General features: G+C 44.8%; 1 protein-coding gene across 1 annotated transcript in view; it reads left to right on the plus strand.

Annotated features, from left to right (window-relative positions):
- Caln1 (calneuron 1) overlaps positions 1-24,922 on the plus strand; it is a 421,108-nt gene that overhangs the window by 231,898 nt on the left and 164,288 nt on the right. Inside the window, exon 4 of the mRNA XM_059249886.1 lies at positions 12,432-12,544. Within this exon, the coding sequence (XP_059105869.1) occupies positions 12,432-12,544 (113 nt within the window). The remainder of the gene's footprint in view (positions 1-12,431; positions 12,545-24,922) is intronic.

The following is a 24,922-nucleotide window of genomic DNA, read 5'->3' on the forward strand; positions in this document are numbered from 1 at the left end:
GACTCATTGAGAAAACTAAGGTTTTCTTGAAAACCAATGGACATGGGGACTCAATACCACGAGGGAAGTTCATGTTACAATAGCAAATAAAGTTAGCCTGGAAGCTCACTCCTGTGACCTCAGCTACTCTGGAAAATAAGGCAGGAGATTCACAAGTCCAAGGCCAGAGTAAACCACAGGGTGAGTTCAAGGCTATCTTGGGCAACTTGATTAGATCCTGTCTCAAATTTTAAATGTGAAAAGAGGCCTAAGCGTGTGGCTCAGTGGTAGAGAACTTGGCTAGAGTCCTACGGTGAGAGTAGACGGTGGTGTACTATTTGCCTCAGAATCCTCCATTGAGGGACTGGGGCATGTCTCAGTGGTAGAACACTTGAATAGAGTCCCTTGGTAAGATGCTGGGTGTATGGATCAGTGGCAGAGCACCTACCTAGACTCTCCCAGTGAGGATGATGGGGTAGCTCAGCAGTAGGTAATCAGTCTAGCATGCCTGAGGCCGTAGGTCCAGATATCCCTCTCCCAAAACAAGTAATGAAAAGAGCAGTATAAAATAAATGGGTGGGAAAACGTTACTTTACTTTTTAAATGTATGGACTTATAGGAAAATGGAAGGCGATCCACTAATGTTCATCTCTGGAATTGGGTTGAACTTGTATTTCTTATTTTCTGTTCTTTATTCTTTCCCAAACTTCCCACTATTAACAAACAATGCTGTGATGAACAGCACAGGGTAGAACTCTTTCAGATTTCTAAATCACATTCCTTAGGATGGGTTCCAGAAAAAGGATTACCAAGTCAAAGGAAAAGAACTTTAGAGAAGACGTTTTGCTACAAACAGAACGGCTGTCAAAAAAGCCCTGCCAGTGCCCGTTCCCAGCAGCGTGAGAAGGCTCAGCCTATGGCACCTTAATCTCTTTACTTACAAATAAAATCTTAGCTTCCTGGGCGTGTGGGGAAATGTTTTTATTATTGCTTTCATTTGCATTTATTTTCATATTATTGAACTTGGATGTTTTCCATGTGTTTCATGTTTATGTTTTTCCCTTTGTGAATTATCTGATCTCATCCTTTATATTAATCTTCTAATGAAGTCCTTTGGCATTGAAAAACGCTATACCACTGCCAGATTCTCTGCACAGTGTTTCGCTCGCTTATTGCTAAATGTTTAATTTAGTTTGTCATTACTTAACAGCAGAGTGCATTGTGAAGGTTTATTCCTCTGTGTGTTTTTCTCTGGTGATATTGGGACTTGGTATTTGCTAGGCAGGTGCTCTACCACTGAGCCACACCCCAGCCCCTCACTGGGGGATTCTAGGCAGGTACTCTACCACTGAACCACATCCCAGCCCCTCACTGGGGGATTTTAGGCAGGTGCTCTACCACTGAGCCACACCCCCACCCCTCACTTGGGGATTCTAGGCAGGTCCTCTACCACTGAGCCACACCCCCAGCCCCTCACTGGGGGATTCTAGGCAGGTGCTCTACCACTGAGCCACACCCCCACCCCTCACTGGGGGATTCTAGGCAGGTGCTCTACCACTGAGCCACACCCCCAGCCCCTCACTGGGGGATTCTAGGCAGGTGCTCTACCACTGACCCATACCCCCAGCCCCTCACTGGGAGACTCTAGGCAAGGGTACTCACTATTGGTGAGCTCTATTTTTAGCCTTCTTTATACTTTTCTATCTTGATATGGGGTCTTACTAAATTGAATAGATTGCCCTTGAACTTATGATCTTTTTTCTTCATAATGCTGAGTGGCTTATATTCTTAATATTTTATAATAAAATCCAGTGAAGAGCAAAGTTCTTTTTTTCTTCCCAAATCCTTATCTTTCCAGGACCATTTGTGAAAGAACCCCCCCCCACACACACACACACTCAGTTATTGGCTGCATTATCTGTATTTACTGTGGCTTATTTCTGAACCGCCCAGTGTTATCTCCTACCCATTCTTACCTGAGAACATTTTTCATTATGATAATTCCGTAATACGTTTTAGCACCAGATACAGATTTCCATCCTTAATTATTTTTAAAGCTTTTCTTGCCTGCTTACTCACCCAAATGACCTTACAAATCACGGTGAAGCCAGGTGTGGCGATGCGCGTCTGTCATCCTGCACTTGGGACGAGAGACAGGAGAATGGTGAGCTTTAAGTGGTGAAGTGGTTGTGCATTCACGTGTGCAAGGAGAGACTCTCGGGTGTCCTTTCTCATGCACAATTCAATTAACAAAATGTGAAGGCCCTGTCTCTCTGGCCTGGAACTTGCCAAGCCGGGTAAACTGGCTGCCAATGAGCCCCAGGGATCCTTCTGTCTCCATTTCCCCAGTACCACAATGCCTGGATTTTCACATGAGTGTGGGAACCTGGTCTACATGCCTTCAGGGGGAGCACTTCACAATCTCAGCCATGGGCCTTGCTCGGAAAGGAGGTTTGGAGGATCCCACATAGGAGTTACACCACGGAGACGCCACTGTCTGAGACAGCCTGTTTGCGCCTGTGACGTTTTCCTTTTTTTCTAACAGAGATGTGGTTTTGAATCTTCGGTTGTATCTCCTCCCAACTTCATTTCTAAAGGAGGACAGCTATGCCTTCATGGTGCCCTGCAGTGTCCCCAGGGTCTAGCACAATGGCTGGTACAGAATGGGTCTGTGTATTTCTTTATTTAAATTAGAAGTTGCATTTCCGGACAGTGGATACCAAGTAGACCTTAACTTGGCCGGTGCGTTGATGGTGCCCTTGCCGTGCCCCTTATGGAAGCCAGTCCCCTTTTCCTTCCACTCCGTCTGTTTCTTTTCCACTAACTACAGCCTTCTGTGTCTAGACATGCTCTTGCACACAGAGGGCTCTGTTCTCCCAGTCTGGCCCTAAACAACTCCTCTTCTTTGTTCTGTGTTTCATTTCATTTTCTTCTCCTCCCTCTCTTCTTTTCTCATTCACTCTCTCTCCCTTTCTCTTTTCTCTTTCCTCTCCTTCCCTTCTTTCTGACAGGATCTCAAGTAGCCCAGGCTAGCCTTAAAGTCCCTGTGTAGCCAAAGATAACCTTGCACTCTTGATGCTCCTGCTTCTACCTCCCAGAGTGTTAGGTGTTGGATGGGGGCAGGTGCTCAAGAGGGATGCTGAGATGGATTGCTGGGGAGTGCAGTATTTTTAGGAAAGCTATTGATGCAGTTGACAGGCAGGCAGGCAGGCAGGAGCGTGGTGGGAGCTCTAAGAAGCGTTCAGGCCCCAGTATCAGAAACAGAAAGCACGATGGGGTCTCTGAAGGGAGGAATCGAAGTTTATATGGCAGATGTGCTCTTATACTCTCTGAGGATGGGGATAGTTTCAAAGCAGAAGCCCACAGCTTGATTCCCAGGCAGGAGGAAGGGAAGGGCCTCGGGAGCTGGATGTATGGCCACCAATACCAACTTTGATGTCAACTCACTTCCTAGGAAGTCTCTGAGCTGGAGATTCACAGACAGTGTCCGGGTAGGGTGTGTGCGTGTGTGGTGTCCATGAAAGGAGGGACGGCTGCTGCAGACACTGTGACCTGAGCAGAGGCTGGCTTCTAAGGTCACATGCTAATCCATGGTGCCGGGATGGCAGACCTTAACCACCACACTCAGTTCCCATAATTTTGGGGATGCAACCAAGGGCTTTGTATCTATTAGGCAAACAGTCTACCACCTAAGCTACACCCCCAACATCCAAATGTTTAAGACTTCTTCTCTGGAAGTGAGTAATCGGGGTGCTAATTTTTATTGTATTCATGTGCTCGGTGTGGCTTGCCTCTCTTGCATTGCGCCCTGTGTTATTTCTGTTTTCAATTGTTAACATGGAGACGAGGCTTACTGTAGGCCAACCATTGGTAAGTGTGTTTATAATATGAACCATCTTTTCTTCTCATGTTGGCTTTATAATGCTCCAGCTGTTGGGCTGTAGTATGCGTAGCTGCTTGGGGCAGCTAGTTAGTAGTCAATAAAAGAGTGCTGGTTGGGATGTGGTACACATGTCCGTAATCCCAGCCCTCAGGAGGCCGAGGCAGGGAGATTGGGAGTTAAAGGCTATCCTGAACTACATATTGAGACTTTGTCTCCAACACACACACACGCACACACACACACACACACACACATGCTCACACATACACACACTCACACACATACTCACACATACACATGCACACACATACTCACACATACACACACATACACACACTTTAACACACATATACACACATATACACTCTTACACATATACACATAAACACACACATACACACAAACACACACATACATACACGTAAGCACTCTCACACATTCAACATACACATACACACACTCATACACACTCACACACATACACACACATACACACACATACTCACACAATACACACTCACACACACATATTCACACACACACACACACACACACACACACACACACACCTCTCAACAGGGTTTTACTTCCGTCTTCTACTTTCAAGTTCTTTAAATCTGATAAGTTAGAAAAGTTGTGATTAAGTAATAACTTAAGATTTATATATTGATAAGCAATATATAAAACAGAAGAAGGGCTAGGGAGAGGGCTCAGCATGTAGTACACTTGTCACATATGCAGGAAGACCACAGTTTGGTCTCAGCACCCACAGAAATGCTGGACAGGCAGAGCGACCTTGCCTATAATCCCAACACTTGGTAGGCAGAGGCAGGGATGCCCAAAGCTAGCTTGACTATAGCCAAATCTGCACGCTCTATTGAGAGTCCTTGCCTTAGTTTACAAGGTAGGGACCAATCAACAAAGACACCCAACGTCAACCTTTACCCTTCACACTCACATATATATGTGCATGTGCATTTGCACACACATGTGTACCTCCCCACATGGACATGCCTTGTCCCCCACTCCACATACACATAAAAGAGAAAGAACTCCCAACATGCATTGCAACATAGTTCCTGCCCACCCCATCTGCTTAGAGCACTCCACAGAAGGGGACTAGGACCCATGCTTCAACTCAGTACATTACCAGTTTATCCTGGATTATCTTGGGATCCAGTTCTGCATTCCCCCCTTGTTATGGTCTGGATATGAAATGGCCCCCATCGGCTCATATATTTTAACACTTGGTTGTTGAGGGATGTTGCAGAGCCTTTAAGAGCTGAGACCTGCCTGGTGAGCAGTCACTGGGGGATAGGCTTTGGAAGTTCTAAACTGGTTACGTGTCCCATCCTTTATCCGTCTCCTGTTCTACCTCAGTGTGAGAAAGCTGCACTGTAAACTCGGGCTGCCAGAACCAAGTGGGTCTTAGCTGCCCTGCCTTCCCCCCTACAACTCATTGATTACATCCCCTTAAACCAAAAGCCAAATAAAGACTCTGTCCCTCAAGTAAGATTAAGTTGACCATGAACATTGACCATCATACCTTGTTTCCCTTTGTGGCATGTTAGGCTCCTCCCCCTTCAAAGATTTACTGAAAACTGTTGAGGATGACATCTCGGGAGCCTCAGGCATCAAGTACGATACAATGATTTTACGGATCTACCACGGTCCTCACTTGCTTCTGCCTATGTAGTGGCTTGTAATCTTCTATAGCCTGGAATAAGAATATGCGGACTGCGTGTATTTGTCCCTCTTGGGTGGATTTCACGGATTGGAATGGATACTCAGACACACATTTTACACATTCTTTTACATTGTCACCTCATTACCCATCAATGCCCACCAGCTTTTTCGGTCTATTCCTTTCCTTTCCTTTAATTTTTCCCAGTGAGTTTATGATGATTTTCCATCTTCCTGGAATGTTCAGCTGGCTGTTCTTAATGAACATTGTATATTCCTGGCCCCCCGCAGCTTCCTGCCCTAGTTCAAGTTCATTACTTTGACTCACAGAGCAGTAGGAGTCCAGAAGACGTGGTGCTCTGCAGGGCAGGCTTCCTGTACCTCTTGCTAAGTGGATCGAGATCAGTGGAAGCTACCAAAGCGAGGCCCAGCTCGGAAGGAGTGAGCTCCATTCTTTCTGCGTTTCCTTTCTTAGTCAAGATTCCTATAAAACTATCGCTCAGGAAGAGATTTCACAACCAGCCTGTTGAGATGGTTCAGTGGGTAAAGGTGCCAGCCACCAAGCCTGATGGAGGGGAGAACTAACCCCTGCCAGCTGTCCACTGACTGCCACACATGCATGTGCACACACTCTGTCCCCCTCACATGCAATTTTTAAAAATACTGCCATTAAGAATCCTTTGTAAGGCAGAATAAGCTGGACTGAGATAGTCTCACATCTGTTTGCATGCCTTATTATTATTTTTTTAAATCTAGATTCCTGGCCCTCTCATGTGTGGACTCTAGATTTTTAGAATAAGGCATAAAAGTAGAGGTAGACTATTTGGGAAGAGAAACTGGACCAGCAGGAGAGGAGGGGAGGGCAGCAGAGAATCATGTTATGTGTGTCTGAAAAGTCTCAGGGTGACCCTATTATTTTGTATAATATATGCTAATAAATAAATAAATAATCCCCCACATAGTTTGGAAAGTTGGCTCTGTTGGAAAAAAGCTCAATACAAGGATCTGAGTTCGAATCCTTAGCACCAATGTGAAAAAACAAGCCATGGCATATACCTGTAATCCTGACACTGGGGAGGCAGAGACCAGGGAATCTAGCAGAATTGGGGAGCTCCAGGCTCAGGGAAAGATTCTGTTTTAGAGAAACAAGGTGGAGATCAATTGAGGACGGCCATCAAAGTCAGTCTCTGGTCTCCACACATGCGTGCATATACACATGCACATATACCGTACACATGCACACACACCTGCATGGAAACAGTCTGCATTTCACAAAGGGCAACTGGTCCAGGAACTGTTCCACACTTATCTTTGGGGACACTCTATACTGGCTGTTTGTGGTGACCCTGTCCTGGTTAAACTTGCTTATCAGACCAATTCTTTTTTGGGTAGAAGAAAATGGAGTTGTGTGCTAGGTTGTGTGTGAGTGCCCTGGATCCTCTGGGAACCGACCATCTGTGAGGATGACTAAAGATTGCTCACTGCAGGCAGAGTGGCAATCTGGGGAACATGCGGCTTTTAGACAGTGGCCATTTACATTAAAATTCCCAAAGGTCATCTTGCCCAATTTCTCATTAAAACCTTTCCTTGGGGCTCAGAGAAGAAAACATAACTCTCAGATTCTTGAAAGCAATATGAACCTTACCAAGAGGGTGTGCTGGGGTCTCTGATGCAGAAGGGTGTGGCCTCCTGCGGAGTTAAATACTGGGGTTCCTAGTTGAGCCCTTGCTCTGCCATATACTATCTCTGGGACATTTTTTCCAACTCATTGCTCTTAACCCCTTGTTGCCTAACTTACCACTGGTAAGATGTGAATTGGGAGAATTCTTTATAGTGTTAGAGTTGAAATAAATTTATGTAATGCTCATATACTGGGCATCCAGAAAATGCCAAACAACTATCTCCAGTTTCTTATTATTACTCTTTTAAATGATTAGGCAAAGCCTATATGGTTAAGAGTTACTTTATTCATTTCAAGAATTTATTTTGTTTTCCAACTATGTGTATTTATGTGTGTGTGTGTGTGTGTGTGTGTGTGTGTGTGTGTGTGCTTGAAGATGCTCTCAGAGTGCAGAAGAGGGCGTCAGATTCCCTTGAGCTGGCGTCACAGGTGTTGGTGAGCCACCTGATTTGACTGCAGCTGGATGAATTCAAAATTCAAGCCTTCTGGAAGAACAGTGGATGCTCTTCACCACTAAACCATCTTTCCCAGCCCATGAGACAGCCATTTAGATTACTGTGTGTGTGCACACGCGCGCACGCGCACATGCGTGCTCATGCGCACACACGTACTGTTCTTGCATGTCAGGTAGTGCAAGGGTTTGTTGAGCTTGCTCTGGGGACCACCTGTCTTCACCTTTTCAGGCTGGAATTATAGGCAGGTTGTCATGCTTTCTGGGAACCCAAACTCAACTCTTCATGCTTGTAAGGTAAGCACTTTAATTACTAAGCCATCTCTCCAGTTCCTCAAGACAGAACGCAATTTGTTAGTGATAAATGAGCTGCTTGTTTTTTTGTTTTTTTTTTTCCTGGACCAAGGTAGACCTTAGAAGCATCACTTCTGCTGGCCAGCCTTTGCTGTGATGGTACGTTTGACTCAAAATAGCATCTACTTGTGCGTGCTGCCTGGTGCTGTTGTGAGTGGGACCAGAACTCCCGAAGGATCCTTGAGATGCACAGTGCTTTGCTCCTCTGATCCTCTGCAGGAAGTAGAGAAGCAGCCGGTCCTTTCTCTCTTACATGGAAGGTGGATTTTTCAAACATAGTTTTACTTTCCCCAGGCTGATAAGCATGAGCAACTCAGTCCCCCTTGCTAGTCTCCCAAGTGAGAGAGAATAGTGTCCACTAGAACATGAGCAGGGATGTGAGTGTCCAGCCTGCTGGATACGTTTTAAGATCTCTGCACAGAAAGAGACCTATGTCCTTGAGCTGAATCTCAAAGATGTAATGAATGGTGGAGCTCACCATGGATGAGCCAGGATGGTGACCGTGAGCTGTGTCTATAGTACATATTTAGGGAATGTTGGAACCCAGTGCTTCTTACTCCTTCTCCTTCCCACGTCTCTTCCATCTTCTTCCCCCTCCTCATCTCTATTCTCAACTGTCTCCCTTTCCTTCTTTCTCTTCTTCCCTTTATCTTCTTTTTATCTTCCTCCTCCTTCTCCTTTCTCTTTCTCTGCTTAATCATATTTCCATCTTCTCCTTTCTTCCTCCTCCTCCTCCTTCCCCTTCTTCTTCAGCTTCCCATTCTTCCTCCTCCCCTTTCTTCTTCTTTCTTCTCTTCCTATCTTGATAGACCCTATTTTTGCCCGGGAGCAAATACACCAGGAATCATCAGAAGGCATCCTTTCTGTGTCTCGGCCAGCGTCAGGGAGTTTTCTATTTAGAAGTACTTGCTAATGGCTCATGTGAATTCGTTTGTTTATATGCACATTCTTAACGTGCCAGCCAGGGTGAAGTTCCAGCTCCCTTTATCTTGTCAAATGGTGAGAGAAAAATTGATTTCCACTCTGCAGTTCATTGACTTCCCCACCTCATTTGGTGGATTAATCTTCCCTTTCCTGCCGGCTTGCCACAGCTCCCCGACCCTCCCAGAAGTTTCATCTATGAGGAAATGTGTTCCTGGACAAACTGTACTGAGTTATTGACATCTTGATAATGACACCCACTTGGCCTTCGGGTCTAGGTTTTGAATGAGTGCTCTTTGGATGCACAGATACCCCAAGAGTAGATTAATCTCTGGGTCTGAATTTTGGCACACTACTTGTAGCGTTCACTGACTGGAGCTAAGGTAAGGATGTGGAGGGCTGTTGGTAGCATTGGCAGTTTAAACATTGATGACTTGCTGAGGGTCACTCAATGCCCTGAGGTCACTTTGGCCTGTGAAGTTGACTTGACAGCATCTTTTGGTTAGCATCAGTTCTAGCATGAAAAAAACCCCTAGTGATGTTTAGCTGAACAAAGGAAAAACAACTAAGGGCCATCACTTATTCATTCTACAAGCACATACTGAATACCTGTTCTGGCAATTGCTAAACATAGATGTCTCAAGCCTTGTAGGGTGACTTTTCTTGGTGACACATGAACAGATGTCTATGCATCCCAAATAGAGCACAGATGACAAGCCAAAGAAACAGTTCCCCTATAGTCTACTTTTGTGAGCCAGTGAGTCTATCGGTATTACTTACAGGAGCATGGGTGACTCAAAGGCAGCTGCACCCCTGAAAGTCTACCCAGCATGGGTAATGACTCATAAAAGCTTCATCTCATGAGCTCCCTGCACTTGGTGAGCAGTTTGGAAACATGCCCTAACCCCGCATAGTAACTAGTTATCTAACATTGAGAGGGGCCTTTTGAGTCTTGTAAGTTCTAGGGGCTTTCTGTGCCTTGTAAGTTTTGTTGACTTCCCCTGGTCTTAATGAGTTTCCCTCTAGGAGGGAATGTTTCATTTCAGAGGAAATAGTTATTCAATGGATTTGGTCTCTTACCCTACTTAAATCAGTTCGGTGGTAGTCATGCAAACTATGACTGGAGCCCAATGAAACAAGAACTGAGCATTGCAGCTGCTCCTCTGAGAACAAGGTGGTGTTCCCCAGGTAGACCATGGGGAAAGACAATCCCCCAGGGGACATAGCATCAGGTACCTAGAACTGTGTGGAACAACACATTGCTTTTTATGCAAAGGTGGGGATGGTAAGGATACAAGAGAGAGAAGCAGGATTGGAGATTGGTTATGTTGAGGTGTTTTTTCTTAGTTTTAGGTTAAAATATCACTGAAGTTTGTAGAGCAGTATTGAATTTGCTTGGGTGGGGGGTAATCTCCAAACTTTATGGAAGATAGTATAGAGGTTTGTAAATGAATTTCTAAACAGTCTTATTAAATAAGAAACACAGAGCCAAATACAGAGGTAATAGCCAGAGATCAGAGCAATAGCCATGACTAGCTTTAGCTTACCACCAGCAGTAGCTTCCACCGAGAGAGCTTCTTCCCATCTAACCCATGTTTTTATTGCCTTCCTGTTCTGCCTTCTCATTGGCTCTAAGCCCAGCCACATGACTTCCTCATCACTGCCTGTCTATATAGATCTCCAGGTCTCTATGGTTGGTACTGGGATTAAAGGTTTGTGTCACCACATTTGGCTGTGTCCTTGACCACACAGAGACTCTGCCTGCCATGTGATTGGATTAAGGGTGTGTGCTACCACCACCTGACTTCTGTTTTATGGCTACTTGACCTCTGATCTCCGGGCAACTTTATTTATTAACATACAAATATAATATCACATTTCAACACAAATAAAATATCACCACAGAGGCAGCTGTGTGAGTCCATAGTCCCAAATGCAAGTGTTGGTTCTTGGAAGTATTATCCCAGTGAACTTGGTAGAAAGGGAATTATCTATTGGAGAGATGAGAAAGAACTGCAACAGGTATTTAAGGAGTTAAACTGTTTAGATATAACGACCGTGTTGATGTGTCAGTACAAAGACGGAATTGTGACTTCTGTCAAATACAGCTGAATAATTTGAGGTACTGAGGAAGAGCAGATGGGAGGTGTGGTCATGATACGTGGGAGGTGCTGGGTGGGCATTTAGATAGAATACAGTCATGAACTGCTTAATGATGGGGAAGGGCACTGAGAAATGTCTCATCAAGAATTTTGTTATGCTGTGAAAATCAAAGAGCATGCTTACACAAGCTTAGATGCTACACAGCTAAGCTTGTATGTGTGTGTGTTTGTGTGTGTGTACACACAAGTGAATAAGTGTTTTGTATGTATGAATAAAGCAACACAAGATTGAGTTAGGGACAAGAGGAAATGATGTAATCAAGACCTGTGGTAGGGCTGGGGAATGTAGCTCAGTCAATAGAGTTCTTTGGTAGCATGCACAAAGCCATGGGTCTGTCCCCCACATGGAATAAACAGCATGACGGCATACACACATGTGGTCCTAACACTTGGGGAATGGGATGGGATGATCAGAAGTTAATGCCTTTCTCAGCTCCATTACAAGTCTGAGCCAGTCCTCAGCTATATTACATGAGACAACCAACAATAAAAAAAAAAAATCTTACAGATTTTTTTTCAAAAGAGGAGTAGAAATATATATTACTAGATATACTAAGTATTGCCACTTTCTTGTGATACGTTGATGTTTTAAAACAAAGTGGGCCTTGGTAGTGCAGGCCTGTTATTCTTGCGGCGAGACAGGAACATTGCGAGTTAAAGGCCATGTCTCTAAACAAAAAGCAAAAAAAAAAAAAAAAAAAATGGTTAGGAATGCTGCTCAATGACAGAGCACTTGCACAGAATCGCAGGTGAGGGGCTAGAGTTGGGGTGTGGATCAGCTATAGAGTGACTATTTAGAATCCTTCGGTGAGGGGCTGGGATGTGGCTCAGTGGTAGAGCACCTGCCTAGAATCCCCCAGTGAGGGTTTGGGAATGTGGCTCAGTGGTAGAGCACCTGCCTAGAATTCCCCAGTGAGGGGCTGGAGGTGTGGCTCAGTGGTAGAGCACCTGCCTAGAATCCCCCAGTGAGGGGCTGGGGTGTGGCTTAGTGGTAGAGCACCTGCCTAGAATCCCCCAGTGAGGGGCTGGGGTGTGGCTTAGTGGTAGAGCACCTGCCTAGAATCCCCCAGTGAGGGGCTGGGGTGTGGCTCAGTGGTAGAGCAACTGTCTAGGGTGCTTGGGCACCTGGCTTCAATACTCAGTACTAGGGGAAAAAAAAAAAAACCAAAAACCTAAACAGTGTTAAGAAGAGCTGGTGATGTAATTGAGAATTCTTTATTTAGGTCATGCCAAGGAGGAAAGCATGGAGTTGTTTACTGCATGGCCGCTGATCACATTTACGGTACTTTTTCACTCAGACTTCTTTTCTCGTTGCAGGAGATGGGCAGGTGGATTTTGATGAATTCATGACAATTCTTGGGCCCAAGCTGGTGTCATCAGAAGGTCGTGATGGTTTCCTTGGAAATACGATAGACAGCATCTTCTGGCAGGTAAGTGAGATGTTCATATAAGATTGAGTCTGGCAGTACCGTGTTTTCTAGGGTGAACTAACTTTGACTATGAAGTCTTGAGTGTCTATTCAGACTGAAGTGAACTCTCTTGGACTGGAGTGAGAGATGGGTGTTCTTTGAATCGGATGTCTCAGTTAAAGTCCACACTATGCTCAGTGAGGATTTGGGGAAGTGAGCTGTCTCCTCACATCTTTTCCTTGGAGCAGAGAGTTTGCTTTTGTGGGAGTGAAATTCTTCCATAACCAGCTTATGAAGGGCCTTGTCCTGGGGACCTTGAAAGGGGGACCTTGATGTTATCTATAATAATTCTTACTTGGAGCTAAACCCCTGAAAGTTCTCAGTTTAGGTGTTCACAAGAGATAGTGAGGCAGGATATCTTTTTATGTAAGAGATTATTGGGAGAGTTATTAATGCCATAGGTAAACAGGCATGAGACAAGTTCTGAGGAGAATTCAGTTCCATGAGACAGAGTGACGGTCTCCTCCTAGAGGTTTTAGGAAGAAAGGCGGTGTCCTATGCCATGTAGTTGCTTAGGGCTCATGGAGTACATGCTGGCACTCAGATTTGTGTCTGTCCTCAGTGGCAGGAGTTGATTCCCCCTAGGTACTGTGTGTCCGTCATACGGGATGTGGTTACTGTTGTGTCTGATTGGTTAGGGTGTGTGGTCAACTGACAACATTGGAAGCAGGTAAACTCCCTCTGGAATGTGAGGACTGCCTAGTCACAGCATGGTGGCTTTCATTTCTTCTACAGCAGCTGTGAGGAGAGAGAAGAGAGAGAGAATGTGTGTGTATGTGTGTGTGTGTGTGTGCGTGTGTGTGTGTATACACATGAGTGCATGCATGCACGCGCATGCACACTTGCATACAGGTGAGCTTAGCCTGAGTAGCTGCTAGCCCAAACCTGACAATCCCAGGAGATTCCCCAGTGACAGGGTGCCTAGTTGCTTGTGTTAGATCCCATCACTGCAGGTGCGTTTCATATGACTCGAAAGTCTTATTTAAGGACCTGCTTCCAATGCTGTCAATTTACAGCCATTTCTGTCTTGCAAATTCTTGTTGGAGATTACTGATGCCTATATTCTAATTATTAGAGTGCCACTAAATCACTTCTATATCGCTTCTTTATTTTAAAATGCGACTATTATTTCATGGTTATGGAATTGGAGGAATGGGTTATTAATCTTTGCTTTTAAAACACGAGCCTGATAAGTTGTCAAGTTCAATTGAATTGAATTTCTCTTTAGGTTTCTAAAACACTATTGAAGCTGGGCAGGGTGGTGCATACCAAGAGGAGACTTAAGCAGGAGGATTGCTATGAATCTGAAGCCAGCCTGGGCTACAAAGTTTGCAGGGTGAGACCCTGTCTCACAAAACCAAAAACCAAACCTAAATAATAGCAAACAAAAAGAGAAAAATAAAAACCAGGAAAAAGTAAATGAAAAAATACAAGTACCATCAAAACACAGTATTTCTTTGATTTCTTAAGAGTCCCCCCCCCCTGTAAATATATTTTTCTAAGATGGATTAGCAATCCTTTTTCTCATCTCTCTTCTTATTTATCCTGGTACTCATCTAGCATATAGCCAATGGCTGTATAAATACCTTTCATTTGGCTGTGCCAAAATAGATGACAGGAACAATCTGGAGGAAGAAAGACTCATTTTGGCTCACTGTCTCAGAGGATTCAGATGGTCACGTGTCTCTGTGTATCTGGACAGGACATCATGGCAGTGGCAACACCTGGCGCAGGAGAGATGTTCACTCACTTTACAGTGGACAGGAAGCAGAGAGCAAAACAGGAAGGGGCTGGGTATCACATTCCCCCAAGGACCTTACTCTTGTGATGTATCTTCTCAAAGAATTCAAACCATGACCCTGTGGGAGACATTTCAGTTTCACACCACAATGCCATCTTTCAACCCATCCAGACTGACTCGGGAAGGACAAGTTGTTTCTATCCTGTGCACTTTTCCTTCAGTTCCATTATTTCTTTATATCCCATGCTCAACTCTCATGGTCCACCCTAGCCTAGGAAGATGCCACAGGGCATCCTGTGCTCTAGGCTTTCTTCCTGGTCCCATCTCAGAGAGGAAGGAAGAAATTGTGGATATCAGATCCGAATCTTCACGGAGGCCCCAATTCTCCAGATTCTTCACAGTATGGCATGTCCAGGATCAGGCAGCTTTTTTTCTAACATGATACTGACTCTCTTTAGCATAGTTCTGTCATTCTGTTATGACCACAGATTCTCTATGGGTTTTATTATACTGTAGGTCTCCCTCCTCTGGGGTGATAAGATGGAGTGCAGCAAAGTGAGCCAATGGGGGAAGTTGCATCTGAGATGATTTATTTTTATGTATTTTGTGTGACTGCATGTGTGCGAGTGTGAGTGAACATATGTGCCCTTCTACCTTTGTAGAAGCAGGGTCCACCTTTGTTTTTTGAAGCAGGGTCTCTCACTGGCCTGAAATTCACTGATTCAGCTAGCCTCACTTGTCAGCAAGCTCTTGGGACCTTCCCATTTCAGCCTCCCTCAGTTGCTCAGATTATAAACTCAGGACACTATACACTATTTTTGTTTTGTTTTGTTTTGTTTTGTTTTGTTTTGTGTGTGTGGTGGAGTCTGGCGATCAAACCCAGGTCCTCCTGCTTGTAAGGCAAGCACTTTACCAACTGAGCCACCGCCCTATCCCCCTTTGTAATATTTAAATGAGTTCTGGCATGCCCAGGCTTGGGACTCTGTCTCCCCTCTCCCACAGTTACTCCCCCAACTAGCAAACAAGCAGAGTAACCTTCCTCAGTTCCCAGCAGCCATGTTCCGCTGCCTAATCACTGAGAAGCAGCATGAGAAAACTGTATGAAACGTCCGCAGCAGCCATCCCTGTGTGAAGAGATGCTCACAGCCCTCCATGCTTGGGTGCCTGCGGGGAGAGGGGGTGTTAAGAGAAGGCTGTGTGCATGAATGTATCTATTTAGTCTGTGGCAGTGGTTGGTAGTATAAGAAGAGGAACAGCAAAGGCAGGTTTCTGCCTCTGGTATTCCAGGAGGGAATGCTAGCAGCAGGAGGGCATAGTACCCTAGGAAGGACACCATGCTAAGAGACTGGCAAGGCTTTCAATCAGAGCCAGAATCCAGTTCTCACAGAAGCAAAGGTACTTGGATTCAGCTGTGACTCCTCACATGGCATCCTAATAGGGGAGCTGAAAAATGACAATGAATATTTGGCAAGTCACACAGTTTCAGTAGATCATGAATTTGAGAGTGACCCAGCTGGGGACTCTGGCTCTGGATCTCTCAGGGGGCTGCTGTCACAATGCCTGCTGTGGTCACGAGAAGGCTTGGCTGGCTCAGGGATGTGCTTTCGGCTACCTTGTTGCCCCGGCTGGCAACCTGTTCTCAGGTCTCCACCGTAAGGGCCTCTCCATACTGCCACTTGAGTATCCTGACATGCCACTGGCCTCGCTTAAAGCCAAGGATCAAAGAGAGTGCAATGCAGAAGGCATGGGGACTTTAAGACTTCGTGTGTGTGTGTGTGTGTGTGTGTGTGTGTGTGTTCTCGTATGCACACCTGTGTGTGGAGGCTGGAAGCCCAGCTTCAAGTATTGTTCCCCAGGATCTGGCTCCTTTGGTTAATGACAGAGTCTCTCACTGGGCCTTATCAATTAGGCTAGGCCAATTGGCCAAAAAGCGTCAGGGATCCACCTGTCCCTGCCTCCCCGACACCTGGACCACAAGCACACGCTTGTCTAGCTTTTACCATGTAACATGACTGCTGGGAATTGAACTCGGGACCCCCTGCTTGCTAAGCAAGCACTTACTAAGTGATCTCTCCAGCCCAAGCCTCCGCTCCTGATCTGATACTGCTTCCACAAACTTGATTTTTCTCAAGCTTCAAATTCCCCCTCCCTTAGAGAAAACCTGAAGGTGGGGAGGCTCTTCTCTACATCACAGACAAGAAATCTTACTAAGCACTGAGCTCATCTTCCTAATTAAATCTGTTTTCTGATGCTCCTACCTTCCTGGAGTTCTAGCCTACATTGCCAAGGGTAAAATAAAATCAAATGTGATTTTGAAAAAAAAAAAACAAAAACAACTATTTATCGCTTGGTACCAGTCCTAAAATTATGACCTGCTGCATTTGTGCAGGGAATTGAATTGGTGATGGTGGAATGTAACTAGCTGTACCCACAGCTTCCTTCTTAAAGGATATAGCCTGCAAGTCATGGTCTGGATGGTCTGGTCCAAACAGGGTATTCTGTGCCTGGGTGTGAGGCTCAGATTCCATGGCATCCAGTCCAGCACCCTCTTAGATAGTAAGTTATAACTTGAAAGTTTTTGGTGTGTGTGTGTGCCCGTGTGCATCGTAGAAGCTCAAAGACAACCTCAGGTGTTGTCTTAAGCCAACCCCCTGTCCCCCACCCGCCACTGCCTCTTGAGACAGGGTCTCTCACGGGCTTATAAATCACCATAGGCTAGCTGGGCCTGTGAGTCCCAGAGATTTCCCCATCTCTGCTTCTTCAGTGCTGGAATTTTTACAAGCATCTACTATCACACCTGGATCCGTGTAAGGGTTCTGGGGGTGGAATTCAGGTCCTCCTTTATCAACTGAGCTCTCTCCCCTGCCAGAACTTTGTTTTCTTTTAGAGACAATGTATCCTGAGCTGGCCTTCAACCCTGATCCTCCTGCCTCAGCCTCCAGCGTGAGACTTATAGGCAGGCACCTACCACCAATGCTCAGCTGAGAACTCCGAAAACTTTACTGTAGTCTGCTCCTTCTGTGTATCAAATTCCGGTGTATTTGATGCTCTTGCAGGGTTATTATGGGGGAGGAAATGTGAAATTCTGTTTGAAGTTGGCCTTGGGGCTTGATGCCTTGGAGTGACGGAAAGAAGAAGGAGAGGGGCTGAAAAGATTTGGACCAGGACTGTAGGATGGCCTTCCTGCTTAACATTCCTGGAGAGACATGAGCAAATGACTGCTTAACCCCAGAAAGGAAACCAATGATAGATAAAAGTCAACTGAGCAAACTAATGAGCTTACTGGGGTTATTTAAAGTCTTGTGGGTGAGGAGTTATTTATAGGAGCATGGACAACTCAAAGGTCCCTGTGTTACTGGAAAACCCACTCTAGCATGGATAAAAACTCAAAAAAGCTCCATTCAGAACTTGAAGGCTGAGTAAAGAGGCTCCTCTCTCCAGCAACTATTACTGTTTATATAACCCTAGAGAGGGAGGCCTTGTGAATCTTGTAAATCTCAGGAACTTTCTGAGGTTTGTAAGCTTCCTTTGCTTCCTGCCTGTTAAGAGGTGTCCGGATGGAGATTGCTACCAAACAATGCTATTTGCTTGGTGACCACCGAGAAGGGTAGTCCTCAGCACTCCCTTATGACACCACTTCCTTTGTGCCACACACCAGGACCCCAGCTGTATTCTGGAATGTCTCATAGAGATTTAGGTTGGGGAAGAGAGAGCTATTTACTGTTGAGTGTCTACGTGCACTCATTTGTTACAAGAAGCCTTCTACATGATCTCCTTCTTGACCTCTGGAACTGTGCTGGGATTTTCTGCAAGTGTGTGGACTACAAACCATCAGAAGGGTAATAACAAGGATCTCAGCAGATGAAACAGCACTCTTGACTCTAGTGGTCACAGTCACACAGCCACCCCACTTAGTATATATTTTTCTTTCTGAGGAAAAGGAGCCAGGGCTTCTACTCGGAGTTAGGAGAGAGCTGTTTGTATGACTGAAACTGTTGAAAGGGGGCCCTGGAAATGTGGCTTTGCTGGTAGCGAGCTAGCCTAACTTGCACACAGTCCTGAGTTCCATCCCCAGCGCCTGTAATCCTCACGTGAGGCAGGAAGTGGCCAGTGTTAATGTACCTTCAAGGATATAATCCTCGAGGGACCTAATTTTCCAGATCCTCCCAAAATAGCATCATCAACGGGGTACTGAGCATTCAACATATGCTCAGTGGGGTGGGGTGGGGGGTTCATATTCAATTCTTACATTGTGATCATGTCTAGCTTGTCATACAGAATTGTGCCATATCCAAGACAAAGTCAGTATCCTAGCATGAAAGTGCACAAGTGGGAGGCTGGGAAGATGACTCTGTCAGTAAGGCGTTTGCTATATCAGCATGAAGTTCAATCCCCAGAACCCATGTTTAAAATACAGATTGGCATGGCGATTAGTAACCCCAGCCTGGGAGGCAGAGACAGGTAGATCCCTGTGGTCCTACTGGCCAGCCAGTCTTGCCTACTTGATGAGCTCTTGGTCAGTGAGAGAGACTGTTTGAAGAAAGAAAGGTAGAAAGTATCTGAGGAATGACAGTTAAGAATGACCTCTGACCCCCTCCCATACATGTGCAGCTCACCATCCCCAGATAGTGGGCTCAAACAAGACTGCTTACCAAACTGGCATGTTCTGTGCCTGAATACCTAACCACAGGACTGCTCAGGGCCTCTCTCAGCTACCCACTCCTCCTTATCTGTGGGAGAATGGTACAGCGCCTACAGCTGCTCCCCAAGGATCTTTACAGATTTGGCTTCCATCCCTCCATCCCTAATTATGGCTGTATCTTGTTTCTCCTCTACTCCTCCCCTACCTTTCCATTTCTTCTTAAGTTCTGGACTCATGGCCTCTGTGGTAATCCAAACACACTGGGTGGGGGTGGGGGGAGATGGCTCCATGGTTAAGAGAGTATACCGCTCTTAAAAAGAACCTATAGTTTGGTTTCTAGTCCCCATGCTGGGCAGCTCACACTGCCTGTAACTCCATTTGCAGGGGATTTAGCACCCTCTTCTGGACTCCATGGTCACTGCACTCACATGTGCACATACACCAACCCCATACACACAATTAAAATTAAATCTTCTTTTAAAGTCCTACCAAAAAAAAAATCATTCCCAAGTCCTGGCCTTGATGCTGCCTGGGATGTTAGACGCTGTCTTTGTAGCCGTGGTAGACATAGGTGGTAACTTGGATTGGAGCTTTTGACTCATAGGCAGATGAGGGTTCTCAATGCTCCATGTTCACGATGCGTAATAAAACTCTACAGAGCTGCAGGTGTGCATTATCATGGAAAATCTGCTATGCCTTTAAGAGCTGAATGGAGATGGGCTAAGATGTTGACAGCGACATTCTGTGTGGTGGGAGGGTGGAGGTGTTTTCTAAAATTTCAACAGTGGGCATATGTTACTTCCATAATTGAGGGGAAAGTTATAGAAGACGCAGACTCCAGCTAGCCGTGTCTATTAATAGCTATGGTTTTTTTTTTTTTTTTCAGTGTGTAAGACTAGAGGTTACCTGCATGAGGCTCGCTGTGAGGAAGACTGCAGGGAAAGTAGTTGTGTGGAATGACAAGTGTGTTCATTTCTGTGAGGTTTTGGTACATGGGGCTAAGGCTTAGAAAATATCAGAACATATCATTTTTGAGATTTTCCTTCTTTCCTTCTCTTTCCTCTTCTCTCTCTTCCTCCTTTCTCCCTCCCCACCTCCATATTTCCCTTCCTTTGTCTCTTCTCTTCCTCTGTCCTCCTTCCCTCCTCCTTTCTCTCTCTTTCTCTATCTCTGTCTGTCTCTGTATGTGTGGTGGTGGGAGGCGGTTGCTAGAGATTGAACCCAGGATCTCACACATGCTGGGTGAGCACCCCAACACTGAGCTACACCCCCAACTCTGTTTGTTTTTTTTTTTGTTTGAGTCCCATCTCACGAAGTTGCTACAACTGACCTTGAACTCCCTTTGCACCCTAGACTGGATTCAAACTTGGCATACTTCTTCTCAGCTTTTTGAGTGGCTGAGTTGACAGGAGTGAGCTACCGTCGTGGCCTCTCAATTTTTTTTTTCTTTTTAAAATTAACTTAGCTCTTCCCCGCACATCTTCCACTCATCACATCTGGCACCAGCTGGATGTTTCTCCTCTAATATTGTGTCAACTTGCCACTCTCTCGGAGTCCTGGATCCACACGGTAGTTCTCCCCTTCTTCCTCTGATGGTGTCTGAGTATCTCTCAGCGTCAGTGTCCATCACCACGCCTGTTAGACTGACAGCGAGCTCCTGAGTGCCCAAAGTAATTTTCCTACGTGTGAAATATGGAAGCGGGAGGTGTCTGAGCTGACACGGTTTCCCACCGTGTTGTTCTGAGAGCGTCAGCAGCGGTAGCATCATCACTTGGGACTTGTTAGAAGGCCGATTTCCTGATCCTACGCCCCAGGACGTCAACACTGAAAAACCAGGGAGCCTGGTGTCTGCAGCCTGCGGGTGATGGAGCTTGATCAAAACGGAGAGGCTCTGAGTGTGAAGATGTTTAAGGAGCCTGGCATTTGCGATGGAATAGCCAGCCTTATTTACTGTCGTGTCGAAATCTTAGCTTCCTTCTAGTGTGGTAATTTGAGTTATTCCTTATTTATCACATTTTAAGTGTAACTTTCGGGGCTTCTTAAGGGGTTTCCACCCATGAGCCCTTCTCACCCAAGAGTTTTTTTTTTCAACTAATTGATTAATAATTTTTATGTAGGTGTATGTATGACACAGTGTATGTGGTGTGTGTGTGTGTGTGTGTGTAAGAGGAGAACCCTCTGACATTCTCTCCTTCCACCATGTGGGTCCCAGGGACTCAGAGACAGGTCATTATCACCTATTTTTATATGCTCTGTGTATATAAGTGGATGGAATAATGCACAAATCAAGCATTTGTTTATAATACATCCTGAAGAAATATATCATAGTGGCGTGAGAGCTAGCTTGGTGGTAAGAACTTGTATTGACTGCTCCTGCAGAGGAATTGGATGCCCGGAACAGTTCACAACTGCCTGATTCTCCAGCTCGGGGGACCAACACTTTTCAGGCCCCTGTAGGCACTTATGCGCATGTGCACATGCCAAACATAGATTAAAAATAAATCTTGAAAAAAAAATGTATTTTAAATCAACTTTTGTACACATAATCATTTTACCATTTATTAAAGACAGATTTGCATATTAATGAGATAAATGTGCCTGTTTGTTTTTACACAAGGAATTAAGTCTTAGGTGAGCGTTTGACACTGTAAGACACTGTGCCAAACTTTTTTGATACGTGGTAGGAACACTGCTTTGCATAAATGCGTAGTTCAGAAGGAGAAAAGTATGCTGGGGACTGTCTTAGTCCCAAGCCAAAATTCAGTGCAACAATTTTTTTTTTCATGAAATTCAAGTCATCAACTCGAAGATCAATTTTTAAAATCCAGTGTTCTAACACCCTACAGCCCCCAAGTACACTAATTAGATACTTACCTGCTGAGGAGTGACGTATGAAAATCTAACAGTCCTTTGTGGTGATGAAGCCATTGTGTTTCTGGAAGAGCGGAAGGCCTCACGTGTACGGTGCAAACACTCCCATTCATGACAGGTAATGCTCTCCAATCAGAGCCCAGGCTCCTCAGGAGGTTGGTGGGTGTGGTGTGATGGCATGCCCAGGGCCCAGTGCATGCGCGGCGCATTCATAACCAAGGCTTCCGGGAAGTCACACCCCGGACGGATGCATCCAGAAATACATCGAGCTCCTCGTGTGTTTGATTCTTTGTTAATCTTCTAGCTGTTGCCTGGTCAGCATTCTTTTCCTGTTGCCGGGTTTTTGTGATCCCCACATGCAGTTGACCCCGTCTGGTGTCATAACCCACAGTTTGAGAAGCGGGAGTCTATAAAACACAGTAGTTTCAAATGGTTGTGTTTTCTAAAGATTTTTAAAATTACATGTATTTGTATGGGGGTCTGTGTATGTGATTATAGGAACACTTGGAAGTTAGAAGCATTGGATCTCCTGGGTTAGAATTACAGATAGCTATGAGGAGCCTAGGGTAGGTGCTGGGACTTAAACTCTGGTCTCCTGTAAGAGTAGTATGTACTCTGAACAGCTGAGCCATCTTTTCAGCCTCCCATTCTGGCTTTAAAGTATAGAGAAATTATTAACTTTTTTGTATGTTTGTGTGTTCTTGTACACAGGTACACCTATGTATGCATGTTTATTGCATGTGCATGTGTTTAGAGGCCAGAAGACAAAGCTTGGCTGTCATTCCTTGGGTACCAATCACTTTGTTTTTTTGAGACAGGCTTGCACTGAACTTGAAGCTCACTGGCAAGATGAGCTAGTTGGCCAGAGATTCTCTTGTGTTTACCTTCCCAATGTGGAGATTATAAGCATGTACCACCATACTTAGCTTTTTAAAATTAAATTAATTTTTTTTTAGGTGGGCTCTGGGGTTCGAACTCAGGTCATCCAACACCTTACCACACCTTACCATCACCTTACCACAGAGCCATTTCCCCAGCCCTTTTGTTAGTTTCTTGGTAGGAAGGGTTAAATAAGAGCACACAGAAAGCCATTTGACCTCAGTACTGGCATAGAACTAGGCCCAGCAGACCACACCAATATCTGATGTGCTTGGTTGCAGGAAGCGGTACAACCACATAGCTAATTAAACTATAGCCAACTGACTAGTTAATTGAATAAACTGTAGCCAGTTAAGTTGTTTTCTGTCTTGCTTCCATTTTTTTTTCTATAAACCCTCTCCAATTGGCAACCACCTCCACATGGCTGGGGTTAATTCAAAACAAATTTAAAATATTTAAAAAAAACAAGTTTTAAAATGTGTTGTGTTTTATAGACTACTGCTTCTCAAACTGTGGATTATGACACCAGATGGGGTCAACTGCATGTGGGAACCACACACACACACACACACACACACACACACACACACACACACACCAAAAACAAAAACACCTCAAAAAAAACCAAAGCAAAAAAAACAAAAACAAAAACAAAAAACAAAAAACCTGGCAACAGTAAAATGATTCTGACCAGACAGCGACCAAAAAATTAATTAAAAACTAAATACATAACTCACTGAGTTACATCTCCAGCCCATGAGACACTTTCAATACACATATGGAATAGTTTGTGAACAGTTGGTACATGTTTATAAGCCCAGCACCTGGCAGGCTAAGGCAGGAGCATCCGCTCTGATCTTTGACCTGCTTAATATATAAATCATGTTTTGTTTTTCTTGGTTCAAACTCTGAAGTTTAATTGGTTGACAAAACTTTCTTTTTAATAGAAATGGTTTTCCAAGCATTAAAATGATGGATATAAAAGAATTACATACTTTAAGAGTAACAGAAAATAGACTAGAACATGGCAACTGATAAATATAAATAAATAAGTCATATGTAAAGAGCATTGTTAAGGCAATATGAACATGGTGACTAGGCAAATAGGGACATGAGAGTAGGATCAAAGGACCATCAAGAGATTGTTTGTTTATTGTGATACTGGCATTTGAACTTAGGACCTTGCACATACTAGGCAAGCATTCTACCGATGAACTAATCCTTCAGGCCTTCTTTTAAATTTTTTTTTTCAATTTCAGAGACAAAGTCTCATGTATTCCAAGATAACCTTGACTGGCTGTGTAGTTAAAGATGGCCTTGAACTCCTGATCCTTTTGTCTCCACTTCCTGGATGCTAGGATTACAGGTGTGCAGCATTTCAGCCTGTGTGGTGTATGAGATACTGAGGATAGAACCCAGGACTTCATGCATTCTAGTTGAGTCTCTACCTACAGGGCTACATCCCCAGTCCATGAGATACTTTCAGTACAGGTGGGACAATAGTATGTGAGCTGGGCATGTTGGCGCACATCTGTATTCCCAGCAGCTGGCAGGCTGAGGCAGGAGAAAGGGCAAAACATCGAAGGAACAATAATTGAAAAATAACTCGAGAATAGTTTTCTCCTTAATCACTGTTAAAAGGAAGGTTCCTTTGACCAATTAAATTTAGTAGAGCTTTATGTGAACAAACAACATTGTGATTCAGGTCTGGGACAGCCCATTGAACAAGTCTGGCTTTGAAAACTCCGACCAAGAATGCCGTCTAACAGCCTTTAGAGACTCCAGAGGTGGGGATGGGGGGAGGGGGTGGGTGGGGCATATGGGAGAACATAGAAAACTGCAAGTATAACATAGCACCTGGAAGTGGGATGTAGAAAACAATTGGCTAAAACTTCATCAGCCAGCTGGTCAATTATTTACAGCTTAACATTAATTGATGTTAGCTTAGGCAGTTATTCACTGTTGGGGGAGGGGCCTCTTGCAACCCAATTAAAATTCTAATTGGTTTGGCTGTCTCTGTGTAATGCAAGTATGTGGTCCACGCTTGGGTTCGCCCCAAGATTTGGTTTAGCACTACCAGTTGCTCTCAAGGGTAAATTAAGGGCTGGCAATAGGCTTAGCAATTAGCGGGTGCTTGCCATCAAGCCTGATGACATGAGTTCAAACTCCTGGAACTACATAATGGAAGGAGAAAAACCAAGACCCA

The sequence above is a fragment of the Peromyscus eremicus genome, chromosome 23, assembly GCF_949786415.1.
Source record: "Peromyscus eremicus chromosome 23, PerEre_H2_v1, whole genome shotgun sequence".
Classification (NCBI taxonomy): domain Eukaryota; kingdom Metazoa; phylum Chordata; class Mammalia; order Rodentia; family Cricetidae; genus Peromyscus; species Peromyscus eremicus.